Source organism: Oncorhynchus tshawytscha, linkage group LG09 (genome assembly GCF_018296145.1).
Source record: "Oncorhynchus tshawytscha isolate Ot180627B linkage group LG09, Otsh_v2.0, whole genome shotgun sequence".
NCBI lineage: Eukaryota > Metazoa > Chordata > Actinopteri > Salmoniformes > Salmonidae > Oncorhynchus > Oncorhynchus tshawytscha.
This window is the reverse complement of record NC_056437.1, coordinates 3,660,363-3,682,762: the sequence shown is the minus strand read 5'-3', so window position 1 is coordinate 3,682,762 and position 22,400 is coordinate 3,660,363. Positions and strand designations below refer to the sequence as shown.

The 22,400-nt window shown below is 44.7% G+C and overlaps 1 protein-coding gene across 6 annotated transcripts in view; it reads right to left on the bottom strand.

The window, feature by feature from the left end:
- Positions 1–22,400, bottom strand: part of LOC112259475 (polypyrimidine tract-binding protein 3) — a 147,194-nt gene that overhangs the window by 65,651 nt on the left and 59,143 nt on the right. For 4 of the 6 annotated variants that reach the window (XM_042326380.1, XM_042326378.1, XM_042326382.1 and 1 more), the window contains exon 2: positions 12,882–12,957. The exons of 1 other annotated variant lie outside the window; for it this stretch is intronic. In XM_042326380.1, the coding sequence (XP_042182314.1) occupies positions 12,882–12,957 (76 nt within the window). The remainder of the gene's footprint in view (positions 1–12,881; positions 12,958–22,400) is intronic. One more of the 6 variants, XM_042326379.1, reaches the window with a different exon arrangement.

Below are 22,400 nucleotides of genomic sequence, written 5' to 3'. Positions count from 1 at the left end.
AGCATGTACATAGATACAAATTACAATATAGCAATTGAACACTGTGGTAGACTGCATCCAATTAGTTGAATAGAGTGTTGGAGGCTATTTTGTAAATGACATCGCCAAAGTCAAGGATTGATAGGATAGTCAGTTTTACCAGAGTATGTTTGGCAGCATGAGTGAAGGATGCTTTGTTCAGAAATAGGAAGCCAATTCTAGATTTAATTTTGGATTGGAGATGTTTAATGTGAGTCTGGAAGGAGAGTTTACAGTCTAACCAGACACCTAGGTATTTGTAGTTGTCCACATATTCTAAGTCAGAACCGTCCAGAGTAGTGATGCTGGATGGACGGGCAGGTGCAGGCAGCGATCGGTTGAAGAGCATTTGGTTTTACTTGTATTTAAGAGCAGTTGGAGGCCACGGAAGGAGAGTTGTATGGCATTGAAGCTCGTCTGGAGGTTTGTTAACACAGCGTCCAAGGAGGGGCCAGAAGTATACAGAATGGTGTCGTCTGCGTAGAGGTGGATCAGAGACTCACCAGCAGCAAGAGTGACCTCATTGATGTACACAGAGAAGAGAGTCGGCCCGAGAATTGAACCCTGTGGCACCCCATAGAGACTGCCAGAGGCCCGGAAAACAGGCCCTCCGATTTGATACACTGAACTCTATCTGAGAAGTAGTTGGTGAACCAGGCGAGGCAATCATTTGAGAAACCAAGGCTGTCGAGTCTGCCAATAAGAATGTTGTGATTGACAGAGTGGAAAGCCTTAGCCAGGTCGATGAATACGGCTGCACAGTAATGTCGCTCATCGATGGCGGTTATGATATCGTTAAGGACCTTGAGCGTGGCTGGGGTGCACCCAAAACCAACTCTGAAACCAGATTGCATAGCGGAGAAGGTACGGTGGGATTCGAAATGGTCGGTAATCTCTTTGTTAACTTGGCTTTCGAAGACCTTAGAAAGGCAGGGTAGGATAGATTTAGGTCAGGCTCGTAATAGGGATTGCAACAATTTCGGCAGATACTTTTAGAAAGAGAGGGTTCAGATTGTCAAACCCAGCTGATTTGTAGGGGTCCCAATTTTGCAGTTCTTTCAGAACATCAGCTATCTGGATTTGGGAGAAGGAGAAATGGGGGAGGCTTGGGCGAGTTCCTATGGGGGGTGCAGGGCAGTTGACCGGGGTAGGGGTAGACAGGTGGAAAGCATGGCCAGCTGTAGAGAAATGCTTATTGAAATTCTCAATTACAGTGGATTTATCGGTGGTAACTACAGGATGCAAATTTCTGTTTGAAAAAGCTAGCCTTAGCTTTCCTAACTGCCTGTGTATATTGGTTCCTAACTTCCCTGAAAAGATACATATCACGGGGGCTATTCGAAGCTAATGCAGTACGCCACAGGATGTTTTTGTGCTGGTCAAGGGCAGTCAGGTCTGGAGTGAACCAAGGGCTATGTCTGTTCCTGGTTCTAAATTTCTTGAATGGGGCATGCTTATTTAAGATGGTGAGGAAAGCACTTTTAAAGAAAAACCAGGCATCCTCTACTGATGGAATGAGGTCAATATCCTTCCAGGATACCCGAGCCAGGTCAATTAGAAAGGCCTGCTCACTGAAGTGTTTTAGGGAGTGTTTGACAGAGATGAGGGGTGGTCGTTTGCTCGTAGACCCATTACGGATGCAGGCAATGAGGCAATGGTCGCTGAGATCTTGGTTGAAAACAGCAGAGGTGTATTTGGAGGGTGAGTTAGTTAGGATGATATCTATGAGGGTGCCCGTGTTTACGGATTTGGGGTTATATCTGGTAGGTTCATTGATAAGTTGTGTGAGATTGAGGGCATCAAGCTTAGATTGTACGATGGCCGGGGTGTTAAGCATGTCCCAGTTTAGGTCTTCTAGCAGCACGAGCTCAGAAGATAGATGGGGGGCAATCAAATCACATATGGTGTTGAGGGCACAGCTGGGGGCAGAGGGTGGTCTATAGCAGGCGGCAACGGTGAGAGACTTGTTTCTGGAAAGGTTAATTTTTAGAAGTAGAAGCTCGAATTGTTTGGGTACAGATCTGGATATTAAGACAGAACTCTGCAGGTTATCTTTGTAGTAGATTGCAACACCGCCCCCTTTGGCAGTCCTATCTTGTCGGAAAATGTTATAGTTAGGGATGGAAATTTCAAGGTTTTTGGTGGTCTTCCTAAGCCAGGATTCAGACACGGCTAGGACATCCGGATACCTGACCACTGTGACTGACCCAAACTTAAGGAAAGCTTTGACCATGTACAGACTCAGTGAGCATAGCCTTACTATTGAGAAAGGCCACCGTAGGCAGACATGGCTCTCAAGAGAACACAGGCTATGTGCACACTGCCCACAAAATGAGGTGGAAACTGAGCTGCACTTCCTAACCTCCTGCCCAATGTATGACCATATTAGAGACACATATTTCCCTCAGATTACACAGATCCACAAAGAATTCGAAAACAAACCCAATTTTGATAAACTCCCATATCTACTGGGTGAAATTCCACAGTGTGCCATCACAGCAGCAAGATTTGTGACCTGTTGCCACAAGAAAAGGACAACCAGTGAAGAACAAACACCATTATAAATACAACCCATATTTATGCTTATCCTTTCGTACATTAACCATTTGTACAATATATATACACTATATATATACATAATATGAAATTTGTAATGTTTATATTCTTTTGAAACTTCTGTATGTTAAATGTTTACTGTTAATTTATATTGTTTATTTCACTTCTGTATATTATCTACCTCACTTGCTTTGGCAATGTTAACATATGTTTCCCATGCCAATAAAGCCCCTTGAATTGAATTGAATTGAGAGACTAGGGAGAGAGAATAGAGAGAATAGAGAGAGAGATAGACCAGAGAGAGAATAGAGAGACTAGGGAGAGAGAGATACTAGAGAGAGAATAGAGAGACTAGAGAGAGAATAGAGAGACTAGGGAGAGAGATACTAGAGAGAGACTAGAGCGAGAGAAAGACTAGAGAGAGAGAGAGACTAGAAAGAGATAGAGAGAGAGAGACTAGAGAGAGAGAGACTAGAGAGATAATAGAGAGAGACTAGAGAGAGATAGAGAGAGAGAGACTAGAGAGAGATAGAGAGAGACTAGAGAGAGAGACTAGAGAGTAGGGAGAGAGAGATACTAGAGAGAGAATAGAGAGAGAGAGACTAGCAAGAGAATAGAGAGAGAATAGAGAGAGAGATACTAGAGAGATTACTACAGAGAGAGAGATACTGGAGAGAGAGAGATACTAGAGAGAGAATAGAGAGAGAGATACTAGAGAGATACTAGAGAGAGAGAGATACTAGAGAGAGAGAGATACTAGAGAGATACTAGAGAGAGAGAGACTAGGGAGAGAGATACTAGAGAGATAATAGAGAGAGAGACTAGAGAGAGAGAGATACTAGAGAGATACTAGAGAGAGAGAGAGAGAGACTAGAGAGAGAGACGAGAGAGAGACGAGAGAGAGATAGAGAAAGAGAGACTAGAGAGAGAGAGATACTAGAGAGAGACTAGAGAGTTCATTAATAGAATAGAGAGAGAGAGAGACTAGATAGAGAGAGAGACTAGAGAGAGACTAGACAGAGAGATAGACTAGAGAGAGAGACTAGAGAGATAATAGAGAGACTAGGGAGAGAGATACTATAGAGAGAGAGAATAGAAAGAGAGAGAGACTAGAGAGAGAGAGAGACTAGAGAGATACTAGAGAGAGAGAGAGAGACTAGAGAGAGATAGAGACTAGAGGGAGACTAGAGAGAGACTTAATTAATAGAATAGAGAGAGAGAGAGAGAGACTAGACAGAGAGAGATAGAGAGAGAGAGACTAGAGAGAGAGAGAGACTAGAGAGAGACTAGACAGAGAGAGATAGAGAGAGAGAGACTAGAGAGGGGGCGTATGCCTTATGGCTAACGAGACATGGTGTGATGAAAGAAACATACAGGAACTCAAATCCTTCTGTTCACCTGATTTAGAATTCCTCACAATCAAATGTAGACCGCATTATCTACCAAGAGAATTCTCTTCGATTATAATCAGAGCCGTATATATCCCCCCCAAGCAGACACATCGATGGCTCTGAACGAACTTTATTTAACTCTTTGCAAACTGGAAACCATTTATCCGGAGGCTGCATTCATTGTAGCTGGGGATTTTAACAAGGCTAATCTGAAAACAAGACTCCCTAAATTTTATCAGCATATCGATTGCGCAACCAGGGGTGGAAAGACCTTGGATCATTGTTACTCTAACTTCATACATATAAGGCCCTGCCCCGCCCTCCTTTCGGAAAAGCTGACCACGACTCCATTTTGTTGATCCCTGCCTACAGACAGAAACTAAAACAAGAGGCTCCCACGCTGAGGTCTGTCCAACGCTGGTCCGACCAAGCTGACTCCACACTCCAAGACTGCTTCCATCACGTGAGAGACTAGAGACTCTATATCATCGACTGCATCCTTATGTAATACATGTATCACTAGCCACTTTAACTATGCCACTTTGTTTACATACTCATCTCATATGTATATACTGTACTCGATACCATCTACTGTATCTTGCCTATGCTGCTCTGTACCATCACTCATTCATATATCCTTATGTACATATTCTTTATCCCCTTACACTGTGTATAAGACAGTAGTTTTGGAATTGTTAGGTTAGATTACTTGTTGGTTATTACTGCATTGTCGGAACTAGAAGCACAAGCATTTCGCTACACTCGCATTAACATCTGCTAACCATGTGTATGTGACAAATAAAATTTGATTTGATTTGATTTGATAATACCCTGTATATAGCCTCCACATTGACTCTGTACCATAACACCCTGTATATAGCCTCCACATTGACTCTGTACCGGTACCCCCTTTATATAGCCTCCACATTGACTCTGTACCGTAACACCCTGTATATAGCCTCCACATTGACTCTGTACCGTAATACCCTGTATATAGCCTCCACATTGACTCTGTACCGTAACACCCTGTATATAGCCTCCACATTGACTCTGTACCGTAACACCCTGTATATAGCCTCCACATTGACTCTGTACCGGTACCCCTGTATACAGCCTCCACATTGACTCTGTACCGGTACCCCCTGTATATAGCCTCCACATTGACTCTGTACTGGTACCTCCTGTATACAGCCTCCACATTGACTCTGTTCCGGTACCCTCTGTATATAGTCTCCACATTGACTCTGTACCGGTACACCCTGTATATAGCCTCCACATTGACTCTGTACCGGTACCTCCTGTATATAGCCTCCACAGACGATGCAATCTCAACCACACTGCACACTGCCCTAACCCATCTGGACAAGAGGAATACCTATGTGAGAATGCTGTTCATCGACTACAGCTCGGCATTCAACACCATAGTACCCTCCAAGCTCGTCATCAAGCTCGAGACCCTGGGTCTCGACCCCGCCCTGTGCAACTGGGTACTGGACTTCCTGACGGGCCGCCCCCAGGTGGTGAGGGTAGGCAACAACATCTCCTCCCCGCTGATCCTCAACACTGGGGCCCCACAAGGGTGCGTTCTGAGCCCTCTCCTGTACTCCCTGTTCACCCACGACTGCGTGGCCATGCACGCCTCCAACTCAATCATCAAGTTTGCGGACGACACAACAGTGGTAGGCTTGATTACCAATAACGACGAGACGGCCTACAGGGAGGAGGTGAGGGCCCTCAGAGTGTGGTGTCAGGAAAATAACCTCACACTCAACGTCAACAAAACTAAGGAGATGATTGTGGACTTCAGGAAACAGCAGAGGGAACACCCCCATCCACATCGATGGAACAGTAGTGGAGAGGGTAGCAAGTTTTAAGTTCCTCGGCATACACATCACAGACAAACTGAATTGGTCCACTCACACAGACAGCATCGTGAGGAAGGCGCAGCAGCGCCTCTTCAACCTCAGGAGGCTGAAGAAATTCGGCTTGTCACCAAAAGCACTCACAAACTTCTTCAGATGCACAATCGAGAGCATCCTGGCGGGCTGTATCACCGCCTGGTATGGCAACTGCACCGCCCTCAACCGTAAGGCTCTCCAGAGGGTAGTGAGGTCTGCACAACGCATCACCGGGGCAAACTACCTGCCCTCCAGGACACCTACACCACCCGATGCTACAGGAAGGCCATAAAGATCATCAAGGACATCAACCACCCGAGCCACTGCCTGTTCACCCCGCTGTCATCCAGAAGGCGAGGTCAGTACAGGTGCATCAAAGCTGGGACCGAGAGACTGAAAAACAGCTTCTATCTCAAGGCCATCAGACTGTTAAACAGCCACCACTAACATTGAGTGGCTACTGCCAACACACTGTCAATGACACTGACTCTACTCCAGCCACTTTAATCATGGGAATTGATGGGAAATGATGTAAATATATCACTAGCCACTTTAAACAATGCTACCTTATATAATGTTACTTACCCTACATTATTCATCTCATATGCATACGTAGATACTGTACTCTATATCATCGACTGCATCCTTATGTAATACATGTATCACTAGCCACTTTAACTACGCCACTTGGTTTACATACTCATCTCATATGTATATACTGTACTCAATATTATCTACTGTATCTTGCCTATGCTGCTCTGTACCATCACTCATTCATATATCCTTATGTACAAATTCTTTATCCCCTTACACTGTGTATAAGACAGTAGTTTTTTTTGGAATTGTTAGTTAGATTACTTGTTCGTTATTACTGCATTGTCGGAACTAGAAGCACAAGCATTTCGCTACACTCGCATTAACATCTGCTAACCATGTGTATGTGACAAATAAAATTTGATTTGATTTGATTTGACATTGACTCTGTACCGGTACCCCCTGTATATAGCCTCCACATTGACTCTGTACCGGAACACTCTGTATATAGCCTCCACATTGACTCTGTACCGGTACACCCTGTATATAGCCTCCACATTGACTCTGTACCGGTACCCCCTGTATATAGCCTCCACATTGAGTCTGTACCGGTACCCCCTGTATATAACTGTATATAGACTAGAGAGAGAGAGACTAGAGAGAGAGAGACTAGAGAGAGAGAGAGACTAGAGAGAGACTACAGAGAGACTTAATTAATAGAATAGAGAGAGAGAGAGAGACTATAGAGAGAGAGATATACTAGAGAGAGACTAGACAGAGAGATAGACTAGAGAGAGATAGAGAGAGAGAGACTAGAGAGAGAGACTAGAGAGAGAATAGAGAGACTAGGGAGAGAGAGATACTAGAGAGAGAGAGAGACTAGAGAGGGAGAGAGACTAGAGAGAGACTAGAGAGAGACTTAATTAATAGAATAGAGAGAGAGACTAGAGAGAGAGAGACTAGAGAGAGACTAGACAGAGAGATAGACTAGAGAGAGATAGAGAGAGACTAGAGAGAGATACTAGAGAGAGACTAGAGAGAGAGACTAGAGAGAGAATAGAGAGACTAGGGAGAGAGAGATACTAGAGAGAGAGCGAGACTAGAGAGAGAGAAAGACTAGAGAGAGACTAGACAGAGAGATAGACTAGAGAGAGATAGAGAGAGAGAGACTAGAGAGAGAGAGACTAGAGAGAGAATAGAGAGACTAGGGAGAGAGAGATACTAGAGAGAGAGAGAGACTAGAGAGAGAGAAAGACTAGAGAGAGACTAGAGAGAGACTTAATTAATAAAATAGAGAGACTAGGGAGAGAGAGATACTAGAGAGAGAGAGAGAGAGAGAGACTAGAGGGAGACTAGAGAGAGACTAGAGAGAGACTAGAGGGAGACTAGAGAGAGAGACTAGAGAGAGACTAGAGAGAGAGAGACTAGAGAGAGACTAGAGAGAAACTTAATTAATAGAATAGTGAGAGACTAGAGAGAGAGACATTAGAGAGAGAGAGATTAGAGAGAGAGGGACTAGAGAGAGAGAGACTAGAGAGAGAGAGAGACTAGAGAGAGACTTAATTAATAGAATAGAGAGAGAGAGAGATTAGAGAGAGACACTAGAGAGAGACAGACTAGAGAGAGAGAGAGACTAGAGAGAGACTTAATTAATAGAATAGAGAGAGAGAGACTAGAGAGAGAGACTAGAGAGAGACTAGAGATAGATAGATTAGAGACAGAGAGACTAGAGAGACTAGAGAGAGAGAGACTTAATTAATATAATAGAGAGACTAGAGAGAGAGAGAGAGAGAGAGAGACTGCGCAACAGGCCCAACCCCCATTCTGCAACCTAAGAGGTATGTATCAGATGCTCAACATGCTCTGCTCAAACCTACTGTAATGGTCCGGGCCTGAACCACACAAAAACAACACTAGACACTATGGAACACAAAGCTTTAATATCTCATCCTGGAATATACAAGGTCAGAGGTCATCTGCCTTTGGCCTAAAGAGCAGGAACCCAGACTTCATCAAAGAAATCGTCAATACAGACATTGTCATCCTACAAGAAACCTGGTATAGAGGAGATGGACCCACTGGTTGTCCTCTAGGTTACAGAGAGCTGGTAGTCCCATCCACCACACTACCAGGTGGGTGGTATAGAGGAGATGGACCCACTGGTTGCCCTCTAGGTTACAGAGAGCTGGTAGTCCCATCCACCAAACTACCAGGTGTGAAACAGGGAAGAGACTCAGGGGGTATGCTAATTTGGTATTAGGTTGTTATTTGGTATTGAGTTGTTATTTTACCTGAAATGCACAAGGTCCTTGACTCCGACAATTAATCCACACATAAAACGGCCAACCGAATCATTTCTAGTCATCTCTCCTCCTTCCAGGCTTTTTCATCGTTTAACTTATATGGTGATCGCATCTAAACTTTCATTGTATTACCACGACAACCGGCAAAACAGTTCGTCTTTACCCACTTTGGGTACCTGCTTCTATAAACCAATGGGGAGATTGGAGAGGCAGGACTTGCAGCGCGATTTGCGTCAGAAATAGAAAGGAGTTCTATTGTAGCCCTTGGCAACGCAGAGCAGTCTGGGTGCAATAATTGAATAACATGGATTTCTAAATTTATTTTGCGACGCTCGCGCACACGACGTGTCCGGTCTGTAAGAAAGAAATTGAGAAACCTGTACAACCAAAAACATAGAGACCCAGAAAACCTGAGTCTACCCCTTTACTATGGTGAATCACTAAAACAATACAGAAATACACTACGGAAAAAGAAGGAACAGCACGTCAGAAATCAGCTCAATGTAATTGAAGAATCCATAGACTCTAACCACTTCTGGGAAAATTGGAAATCACTAAACAAACAACAACACAAAGAATTATCTATCCAAAATGGAGATGTATGGGTAAACCACTTCTCTAGTCTTTATGACTCTATAACAAAGAACAAACAGCAAAAACATATACATGATCAAATACAGATCTTAGAATCAACTATTAAAGACAACCAGAACCCACTGGATTCTCCAATTACATTGAATGAACTACAGTCAGCCAGCCAGTCAGTCAGTCAGTCAGGGGACCAGACTCATATACAGTCAGCCAGTCAGTCAGTCAATCAGTCAGGGGACCAGACTCATATACAGTCAGTCAGTCAGTCAGTCAGCGGACCAGACTCATATACAGTCAGTCAGCCAGTAAGTCAGTCAGTCAGGGGACCAGACTCATATACAGTCAGTCAGTCAGTCAGTCAGTCAGGAAACCAGACTGATATTCAGTCAGTCAGGGGTCCAGAATGATATACAGTCAGTCAGGGGACCAGACTCATATACAGTCAGTCAGCCAGTAAGTCAGTCAGTCAGGGGACCAGACTCATATACAGTCAGTCAGTCAGTAAGTCAGTCAGGGGACCAGACTCATATACAGTCAGTCAGTAAGTCAGTCAGGGGACCAGACTCATATACAGTCAGTCAGCCAGTCAGTCAGGGGACCAGACTCATATACAGTCAGTCAGCCAGTAAGTCAGTCAGTCAGGGGACCAGACTCATATACAGTCAGTCAGTCAGTCAGGAAACCAGACTGATATTCAGTCAGTCAGGGGTCCAGAATGATATACAGTCAGTCAGGGGACCAGACTCATATACAGTCAGTCAGTCAGTCAGGGGACCAGACTGATATTCAGTCAGTCAGTCAGTCAGGGGACCAGCATGATATACAGTCAGTCAGGGAACCAGACTGATATTCAGTCAGTCAGTCAGGAAACCAGACTGATATTCAGTCAGTCAGTCAGGAAACCAGACTGATATCCAGTCAGTCAGTCAGGAAACCAGACTGATATTCAGTCAGTCAGTCAGGAAACCAGACTGATGTTCAGTCAGTCAGTTAGTCAGTCAGGGGACCAGACTGATATTCAGTCAGTCAGTCAGGGGACCAGACTCATATACAGTCAGTCAGTCAGCCAGTCAGTCAGTCGACCAGACTCATATACAGTCAGTCAATCAGTCAGTCAGTCAGGGGACCAGACTCATATACAGTCAGTCAGTCAGCCAGTCAGTCAGTTGACCAGACTCATATACAGTCAGTCAATCAGTCAGTCAGTCAGGGGTCCAGACTCATATACAGTCAGTCAGGCAGGGGACCAGAATGATATACAGTCAGTCAGTCAGTCAGGGGACCAGACTCATATACAGTCAGTCAGTCAGTCAGGGGACCAGACTCATATACAGTCAGTCAGGGGACCAGAATGATATACAGTCAGTCAGTCAGTCAGTCAGGAAACCAGACTGATATTCAGTCAGTCAGTCATGGGTCCAGAATGATATACAGTCAGTCAGGGGACCAGACTGATATTCAGTCAGTCAGTCAGTCAGGAAACCAGACTGATAAACAGTCAGTCAGTCAGTCAGTCAGGAAACCAGACTGATATTCAGTCAGTCAGTCAGGGGTCCAGAATGATATACAGTCAGTCAGGGGACCAGACTGATATTCAGTCAGTCAGTCAGTCAGGAAACCAGACTGATATTCAGTCAGTCAGTCAGTCAGGAAACCAGACTGATATTCAGTCAGTCAGTCAGGAAACCAGACTGATATTCAGTCAGTCAGTCAGGAAACCAGACTGATGTTCAGTCAGTCAGTTAGTCAGTCAGGGGACCAGACTGATATTCAGTCAGTCAGTCAGTCAGGGGACCAGACTCATATACAGTCAGTCAGTCAGTCAGCCAGTCAGTCAGTCAGTCGACCAGACTCATATACAGTCAGTCAATCAGTCAGTCAGTCAGGGGACCAGACTCATATACAGTCAGTCAGGCAGGGGACCAGAATGATATACAGTCAGTCAGTCAGGGGACCAGACTCATATACAGTCAGTCAGTCAGTCAGTCAGGGGACCAGACTCATATACAGTCAGTCAGGAAACCAGAATGATATACAGTCAGTCAGTCAGGAAACCAGACTGATATTCAGTCAGTCAGTCATGGGTCCAGAATGATATACAGTCAGTCAGGGGACCAGAATGATATACAGTCAGTCAGTCAGGAAACCAGACTGATATTCAGTCAGTCAGTCAGGGGTCCAGAATGATATACAGTCAGTCAGGGGACCAGACTGATATTCAGTCAGTCAGTCAGTCAGGGGACAAGACTGATATTCAGTCAATCAGTCAGGAAACCAGTCAGTCAGTCAGTGTTACCGTCAGTCAGTCAGTCAGTCAGTCAGGAAACCAGACTGATATTCAGTCAGTCAGTCAGGGGACCAAACTGATATTCAGTCAGTCAGTCAGGGGACCAGACTGATATTCATTCAGTCAGTCAGTCAGTCAGTCAGGAAACCAGACTGATATTCAGTCAGTCAGTCAGGGGACAAGACTGATATTCAGTCAGTCAGTCAGGAAACCAGTCAGTCAGTCAGTGTTACCGTCAGTCAGTCAGTCAGTCAGTCAGGAAACCAGACTGATATTCAGTCAGTCAGTCAGGGGACCAAACTGATATTCAATCAGTCAGGACCAGACTGATATTCAGTCAGTCAGTCAGGGGACCAGACTGATACACAGTCAGTCAGTCAGGGGACCAGACTGATATTTAGTCAATCAGTCAGTCAGTTAGCCAGACTGATATTCAGTCAGTCAGTCAGGGGACCAGACTGATTCATAATCAGTCTGTTTATAGACTGTCTGTGTATAGACTGGCTCCTAACCTGTCTGTGTATAGACTGGCTCCTAACCTGTCTGTGTATAGACTGGCTCCTAACCTGTCTGTGTATAGACTAGCTCCTAACCTGTCTGTGTATAGACTAGCTCCTAACCTGTCTGTGTATAGACTGGCTCCTAACCTGTCTGTGTATAGACTAGCTCCTAACCTGTCTGTGTATAGACTGGCTCCTAACCTGTCTGCCACAAGTCTGTAAAGACTGTCAAAGCTAATTTATTAGCGAGTCAACAATGCCACCATGCAAATGATAAGCAAACAGTCTGAACTCACTAACTCATACAGCAAACAGTCTCAACTCACTAACTCATACAGCAAACAGTCTCAACTCACTAACTCATACAGCAAACAGTCTGAACTCACTAACTCATACAGCAAACAGTCTCAACTCACTAACTCATACAGCAAACAGTCTCAACTCACTAACTCACACAGCAAACAGTCTCAACTCCCTAACTCACACAGAGTCCTAGATGTCTGACAGAGAGAGTCCTAGATGTCTGACAGAGAGAGTCCTAGATGTCTGACAGAGAGAGTCCTAGATGTCTGACAGAGAGAGTCCTAGATGTCTGACAGAGAGAGTCCTAGAGGTCTGACAGAGAGAGTCCTAGATGTCTGACAGAGAGAGTCCTAGAGGTCTGACAGAGAGAGTCCTAGATGTCTGACAGAGAGAGTCCTAGATGTCTGACAGAGAGAGTCCTAGATGTCTGACAGAGAGAGCCCTAGAGGTCTGACAGAGAGAGTGTGTGCGTGTGTGTATTCCTTAGCATAAAGACGTACCTGTGGATGGAGTAGAAGTGCTCATGGTAGTATGGCCGTAGAGGACAGCAGAAGAAAGAGGCTTCTCAGATCCCTGCTGACAGACAGGACAGAGACGTTAGGTAACTGTTACTCCCTGCTGACAGACAAGACAGGACAGAGACGTTAGGTAACTGTTACTCCCTGCTGACAGACAGGACAGGACAGAGACGTTAGGTAACTGTTACTCCCTGCTGACAGACAAGACAGAGACGTTAGGTAACTGTTACTACTGACGGACTAATAGTATAGAAACTAATAGTATAGAGACTGATGGACTAATAGTATAGAGACTGACAGACTAATAGTATAGAGACTGATGGACTAATAGTATAGAGACTGACGGACTAATAGTATAGAGACTGATGGACTAATAGTATAGAGACTGACAGACTAATAGTATAGAGACTGGCGGACTAATAGTATAGAGACTGACGGACTAATAGTATAGAGACTAATAATATAGAGACTGATGGACTAATATTATAGACTGATGGACTAATAGTAGAGACCGGTGAACTAGAGACTGATGGACTAGAGACTGACGGACTAATAGTATAGAGACTGATGGACTAGAGACTGATGGACTAGAAACCCAACGGACTAATAGTATAGAGACTGATGGACTAGAGACTGATGGACTAGAGACTGACAGACTAATAGTATAGAGACTGATGGACTAGAGACTGACGGACTAATAGTATAGAGACTGATGGACTAATAGTATAGAGACTGACAAACTAATAGTATAGAGGCTGATGGACTAGAGACTGATCGACTAAAGACTAACAGACTAATAGTATAGAGACTGATGGACTAGTGATTGACAGACTAATAGTATAGAGACTGATGGACTAGTGATTTACAGACTAATAGTATAGAGACTGATGGACTAATAGTATAGAGACTGACGGACTAGTGATTGACAGACTAATGGTATAGAGACTGATGGACTAATAGTAAAGAGACTGATGAACTAATAGTATAGAGGCTGATGGACTAGAGACTGATGGACTAGAGACTGATGGACTAGAGCCTGATGGACTAATAGTATAGAGACTGATGGACTAATAGTATATACAACTAACAGACTAATAATATAGCGACTGATGGCCTAATAGTATAGAGACTGATGGACTAATAGTATAGAGACTGATGGACTAATAGTATAGAGACTGATGGACTAACAGTATAGAGACTGATGAACTAATAGTATAGAGACTGATGGACTAATAGTATAGAGACTGATGAACTAATAGTATAGAGACTGATGGCTAATAGTATAGAGACTGATGAACTAATAGTATAGAGACTGATGAACAAATAGTATAGAGACTGATGAACTAATAGCATAGAGACTGATGGACTAGAGCCTGATGGACTAATAGTATAGAGATGGATGAACTAATAGTATAGAGACTGATAAACTAATAGTATAGAGGCTGATGGACTAGAGACTGATGGACTAAAGACTAACGGACTAATAGTATAGAGACTGATGGACTAGTGATTGACAGACTAATAGTATAGAGACTGATGGACTAGTGATTTACACACTAATAGTATAGAGACTGATGGACTAATAGTATAGAGACTGACGGACTAGTGATTGACAGACTAATGGTATAGAGACTGATGGACTAATAGTAAAGAGACTGATGAACTAATAGTATAGAGGCTGATGGACTAGAGACTGATGGACTAGAGACTGATAGACTAGAGCCTGATGGACTAATAGAATAGAGACTGATGGACTAATAGTATATACAACTAACAGACTAATAGTATAGCGACTGATGGCCTAATAGTATAGAGACTGATGGACTAATAGTATAGAGACCAACAGACTAATAGTATAGAGACTGATGGACTAACAGTATAGAGACTGATGGACTAATAGTATAGAGACTGATGAACTAATAGTATAGAGACTGATGAACTAATAGTATAGAGACTGATGAACTAATAGTATAGAGACTGATGAACAAATAGTATAGAGACCGATGAACTAATAGCATAGAGACTGATGGACTAGAGCCTGATGGACTAATAGTATAGAGATGGATAAACTAATAGTATAGAGACTGATAAACTAATAGTATAGAGGCTGATGGACTAGAGACTGATGGACTAGAGACTGATGGACTAGAGACTGATGGACTAGAGCCTGATAGACTAATAGTATAGAGACTGATGGACTAATAGTATATACAACTAACAGACTAATAGTATAGCGACTGATGGCCTAATAGTATTGAGACTGATGGACTAATAGTATAGAGACCAACAGACTAATATTATAGAGACTGATGGACTAACAGTATAGAGACTGATGGACTAGAACCTGATGGACTAATAGTATAGAGACTGATGGACCAATAGTATAGAGACTGATGGACTAATAGTATAGAGACTGACGGACTAATAGTATAGAGACTAATGGACTAATAGTATAGAGACTGACAGACTAATAGTATAGAGACTGATGGAATAACAGTATAGAGACTGATGGACTAGAGCCTGATGGACTAATAATATAGAGACTGGTGGACTAATAGTATAGAGACTGACGGACTAGTGATTGACAGACTAATGGTATAGAGACTGATGGACTAATAGTAAAGAGACTGATGAACTAATAGTATAGAGGCTGATGGACTAGAGACTGATGGACTAGAGACTGATAGACTAGAGCCTGATGGACTAATAGAATAGAGACTGATGGACTAATAGTATATACAACTAACAGACTAATAGTATAGCGACTGATGGCCTAATAGTATAGAGACTGATGGACTAATAGTATAGAGACCAACAGACTAATAGTATAGAGACTGATGGACTAACAGTATAGAGACTGATGGACTAATAGTATAAAGACTGATGAACTAATAGTATAGAGACTGATGGACTAATAGTATAGAGACTGATGAACTAATAGTATAGAGACTGATGAACTAATAGTATAGAGACTGATGAACTAATAGTATAGAGACTGATGAACAAATAGTATAGAGACTGATGAACTAATAACATAGAGACTGATGGACTAGAGCCTGATGGACTAATAGTATAGAGGCTGATGGACTAGAGACTGATGGACTAGAGACTGATGGACTAGAGACTGATGGACTAGAGCCTGATAGACTAATAGTATAGAGACTGATGGACTAATAGTATATACAACTAACAGACTAATAGTATAGCGACTGATGGCCTAATAGTATTGAGACTGATGGACTAATAGTATAGAGACCAACAGACTAATATTATAGAGACTGATGGACTAACAGTATAGAGACTGATGGACTAGAACCTGATGGACTAATAGTATAGAGACTGATGGACCAATAGTATAGAGACTGATGGACTAATAGTATAGAGACTAATGGACTAATAGTATAGAGACTGATGGAATAACAGTATAGAGACTGATGGACTAGAGCCTGATGGACGAATAATATAGAGACTGGTGGACTAATAGTATAGAGACTGATGGACTAGAGACTGATGGAATAGAGCCTGATGGACTAATAGTATAGAGACTGATGGACTAATAGTATAGAGACTAATGGACTAATAGTATAGAGACTGATGAACTAATAGTATAGAGACTGATGAACTAATAGTATAGAGACTGATGAACTAATAGTATAGAGACTGATGAACTAATAGTATAGAGACTGATGAACTAATAGTATATAGACTGATGGACTAGAGCCTGATGGACTAATAGTATAGAGACTGATGAACTAATAGTATAGAGACTGATGAACTAATAGTATAGAGACTGATGAACTAATAGTATAGAGACTGATGGACTAGAGACTGATGAACTAATAGTATAGAGACTGATGAACTAATAGTATAGAGACTGATGAACTAATAGTATAGAGTCTGATGGACTAATAGCATAGAGACTGATGAACTAATAGTATAGAGACTGATGAACTAATAGTATAGAGACTGATGAACTAATAGTATAGAGACTGATTAACTAATAGTATAGAGACTGATGAACTAATAGCATAGAGACTGATGGACTAGAGCCTGATGACTAATAGTATAGAGACTGATGAACTAATAGTATAGAGACTGATGGACTAATAGTATAGAGACTGATGGACTAATAGTATAGGAACCACCAAGATTGTTTTTAGAGCTGGTCACCCGGCTAAACTGAGCAATCGGGGGAGAAGGGCCTTTGTCAGGGAGGTGACCAAGAACTCAATGGTCACTTTGACAGAGCTCCAGAGTTCCTCTGTGAAGATGGGATAACCTTCCAGAAGGACAACCATCTCTGCAGCACTCAACCAATCAGGCCTTTGTGGTAGAGTTGCGAGACGGAAGCCACTCTTAAGTAATAGGCACATGACAGCCCACTTGGAGTTTGCCAAAAGGCAATTAAAGACTCTCAGACCATGAGAAACAAGATTCTCTGGTCTGATGAAACCAAGATTGAAGTCTTTGGCCTGAATTCCAAGCGTCACGTCTGGAGGAGACCTGGCACCATCTCTACAGTGAAGCGTGGTGGTAGCATCATGCTGTGGGGATGTTTTTCAACAGTAGAGACTGGGAGACTAGTCAGGATAAAGGGAAAGACGAACGGAGCAAAGTACAGAGAGATCCTTGATGAAAACCTGCTCCAGAGCACTCAGGACCTCTGAGTGGGGCGAAGGTTCAACTTCCAACAGGACAATGACCCTAAAAACACAGCCGAGACAACACACGCATGGCTTCGGTACAAGTCTCTGAATGTCGAACGCCATAGGATGTTTATGTGCTGGTCTAGGGCAGTCAGGTCTGGAGAGAACCAAGGGTTATATCTGTTCCTGGTTCTACATTTCTTGAATGGGGCATGCTTATTTAAGATGGTTAGGAAGGCTTTTTTTTAAACTATCCAGGCATCCTCTACTGACGGGATGAGATCAATATCCTTCCAGGATACCCCGGCCAGTTCGATTGGAAAGGCCTGCTCGCTGAAGTGTTTCAAGGAGCGTTTGACAGTGATGAGTGGAGTTCATTTGACCGCTGACCCATTACGGATGCAGGCAATGAGGCAGTGATCGCTGAGATCTTGGTTGAAAACAGCAGAGGTGTATTTAGAGGGCAAGTTGGTTAGGATGATATCTATGAGGGTGCCCCTGTTTACGGCTTTGGGGTGGTATCTGGTAGGTTCATTGATAATTTGTGTGAGATTGAGGGCATCAAGCTTAGATTGTAGGATGGCTGGGGTGCTAAGCATGTTCCAGTTTAGGTCACCTAGCAGCACAAGCTCTGAAGATAGATGGGGGCAGAGGGTGGTCTATAGCAGGCGGCAACGGTGAGAGACTTGTTTTTAGAGAGGTGGATTTTTAAAAGTAGAAGTTCAAATTGGTTGGGTACAGACCTGGATAGTAGGGCAGAACTCTGCAGGCTATCTTTGCAGTAGATTGGGTACAGACCTGGATAGTAGGGCAGAACTCTGCAGGCTATCTCTGCAGTAGATTGGGTACAGACCTGGATAGTAGGGCAGAACTCTGCAGGCTATCTCTGCAGTAGATTGGGTACAGACCTGGATAGTAGGGCAGAACTCTGCAGGCTATCTTTGCAGTAGATTGCAACAGTAGAATAATATGAACACGCCGACTTTCATTCCGCTCATAATGTCTAAACTACAGTTGCTGAACGTGTATCAGGGGCGGCAGGGTAGCCTAGTGGTTAGAGTGTTGGACTAGTAACCGAAAGGTTGCAAGCTCAAATCCCTGAGCTGACAAGGTACAAATCTGTCGTTCTGCCCCTGAACAGGCAGTTAACCCACTGTTCCTAGGCCATCATTGAAAATAAGAATTTGTTCTTAACTGACTTGCCTAGTAAAATAAAAAATTAAAATAAAATCTTACTGAACGACCAACAGTGGCTGCTGCTCTAGAGATATCCGTAGCCAAAGTGATGTGTTGGCTGTTCTATCTTGTCTGAAAATTTTGTAGTTAGGGATGAAAATGTCCGAATTCTTGGTGGCCAGGATTCAGACATGGCTAGAACATCCGGGTTGGCAGAGTGTGCTAAAGCAGTGAATAAAACAAACTTAGGAAGGAGGCTTCTGATGTTAACATGCATGAAACCAAAGCTATTACGGTTACAGAAGTCATCAAAAGAGAGCGCCTGGGGAATAGGAGTGGCACTAGGCACTGCAGGGCCTGGATTCACCTCTACATCTCCAGAGGAACAGAGGAGGAGTAGGATAAGGGTACGGATAAAAGCTATGAGAATTGGTCGTCTAGAACGTCTGGAACAGAGAGTAAAAGGAGGTTTCTGGGGGCGATAAAATAGCTTCAAGGTATAATGTACAGACAAAGGTATGGTAGGATGTGAATACAGTGGAGGTAAACCTAGGTATTGAGTGATGATGAGAGAGATATTGTCTCTAGAAACATCATTGAAACCAGGAGATGTCATTGCATGTGTGGGTGGTGGAACTAATAGGTTGGATAAGGTATAGTGAGCAGGACTAGAGGCTCTACAGTGAAATAAGCCAATAAACACTAATCAGAATAGCAATGGACAAGGCATATTGACATTAAGGAGAGGCATGCTTAGTCGAGTGATCATAAGGGTCCAGTGAGTAGTGAGGTTGGTTGGGGTCACGGCGATTTAGACAGGGCCATCGGTAGCAAGCTAGCATAGGATGGAGGTCTGTTTTTAGCCACCTCGTGCGTTTCCGTCGGTAGATTAGTGGGGTTCCGTGTGGTAGAGGGGACCAATCCAATTTGCAAAATAGATATAGTTGTAGTGACCCAAGAAATATTGTGCGACAGACCTATTCAGATATCAGCCGATAAGACAGCTAACGATTAGCGGGCCGCAGATGGGCGTTCAGGTAACGTCGCAATGGAGGGGCCAGTTGGATAACTCCCTCGGGCAGATAACGTCGGTAGACCAGTCGTGAAGGCCCGGTGGGGCGCCACATTGGCAGTAAAACGGGTCCGGATAGGTGATTGTAGCCCAGGAGTGGCTGATGGAACACTTCAGCTGGCTAGCACCGGAACAATTTATGTTTGCTCCGAGATCAACGTAAGCCAAGAGTCACACGGATAGCAGCTAGCTAGCTGCGAGATCCAGGTGTAAATGTCCAGAGCTTGCGGTTGAAATCAGGGGATATGGAGAGAAAAATAGGTCCGGTATGTTCTGGTCTGAGTCGCGTTGTACAAAACTGGCGATAGTTTTTCGAGCTAAAGGATAGCTGATGACCACAAAACTTGGTTAGCTGAATACTAACGTTAGCCAGTAAACTGGCTAGCTACTGGCTAGCTTCTGGTTAGCTTCTGGTTAGCTTCTGGCTAGCTTCTGGCTAGCTTCTATTGTGGATTTCAGATTTAACAGTATTGATTACATCCCCCTCCTCACCCCTATCTGGGCTCAAACCAGGGACCCTCTGAACACATTAACAACTGCCTCCTCGCCCCTATCTGGGCTCGAATCAGGGACCCTCTGAACACATTAACAACTGCCTCCTCGCCCCTATCTGGGCTCGAATCAGGGACCCTCTGAACACATCAACAACTGCCTCCTCGCCCCTATCTGGGCTCGAACCAGGGACCCTCTGAACACATTAACAACTGCCTCCTCGCCCCTATCTGGGCTCGAACCAGGGACCCTCTGAACACATTAACAACTGCCTCCTCGCCCAAAGCATCGTTAAATATCACTCAACAAAAGGTCCTTGCAGAGCAAAGAAAACAACTACTTTAAAGTCTCAGAGCTTGTGACGTCACAGATTGAAACTCTATTAGCGAACAACACTAACTAGCCATTTCAAACCAGTTGCATGTGTTTTGGTCATTTGTATTTAAATGTGTTTTGCTAAGTTGTGTTGAAAGATGTTTTGTGTCTTTTTGCTGAGTTGTATTTAAAGGGGTTTAGGGGTTTATTTGAGGCAGTTAATCTGACATCAATTTCCCTCTACCCTTCAGTCCTCGCTCTGTTCACTAGTCAACACAGCGGCAGCCACTGGGCCTATCTACTCCCTTTGATGATATTCAAATAGCCACCGGCAGAGAATGAATATGCAAAGAAAATAAACAAAGATACAATCTCTTTACCCTTTTCCTACTAAGCCCTTCTCTGACATTTCAGCTGCTGAGTGAGAGATGCGCACACACTGGGAGGCTGTCCACACACTGGGAGACCGTCCACACACACTGGGAGACCGTCCACACACACTGGGAGACCGTCCACACACACTGGGAGACCGTCCACACACACTGGGAGACCGTCCACACACACTGGGAGACCGTCCACACACACTGGGAGGCTGTCTACACACTGGGAGGCTGTCCACACACACTGGGAGACCGTCCACACACTGGGAGGCTGTCCACACACACTGGGAGGCCGTCCACACACTAGGAGGCCGTCCACACACACTGGGAGGCTGTCCACACACACTGGGAGGCCGTCCACACACACTAAGAGACCGTCCACACACACTGGGAGGCTGTCTACAAACTGGGAGGCTGTCCACACACTGGGAGACCGTCCACACACACTGGGAGGCTGTCTACACACTGGGAGGCTGTCCACACACTGGGAGACCGTCCACACACTGGGAGGCTGTCCCACACACTGGGAGGCCGTCCACACACTGGGAGGCTGTCCACACACACTGGGAGGCTGTCCACACACACTGGGAGGCCGTCCACACACTAGGAGGCCGTCCACACACACTGGGAGGCCGTCCACACACACTAAGAGACCGTCCACACACACTGGGAGGCTGTCCACACACACTGGGAGGCTGTCCACACACACTGGGAGGCTGTCTACACACTGGGAGGCTGTCCACACACACTGGGAGGCTGTCCACACACACTTAGAGGCTGTCCACACACACTGGGAGGCTGTCCACACACACTTAGAGGCTGTCCACACACACTGGGAGGCCGTCCACACACACTGGGAGGCCGTCCACACACACTGGGAGGCCGTCCACACACACTAAGAGACCCGTCCACACACTGGGAGACTGTCCACACACTGGGAGACTGTCCACACACTGGGAGGCTGTCTACACACTGGGAGGCCGTCCACACACTGGGAGACCGTCCACACACACTGGGAGGCTGTCCACACACACTGGGAGGCTGTCCACACACACTGGGAGGCTGTCTACACACTGGGAGGCTGTCCACACACACTGGGAGGCTGTCCACACACACTGGGAGGCTGTCTACACACTGGGAGGCTGTCCACACACTGGGAGACCGTCCACACACTGGGAGGCCGTCCACACACACTGGGAGGCTGTCCACACACACTGGGAGGCTGTCCACACACACTGGGAGGCTGTCTACACACTGGGAGGCTGTCCACACACTGGGAGACCGTCCACACACTGGGAGACCGTCCACACACACTGGGAGGCTGTCCACACACACTGGGAGGCCGTCCACACACTAGGAGGCCGTCCACACACACCGGGAGGCTGTCCACACACACTGGGAGGCCGTCCACACACTAGAA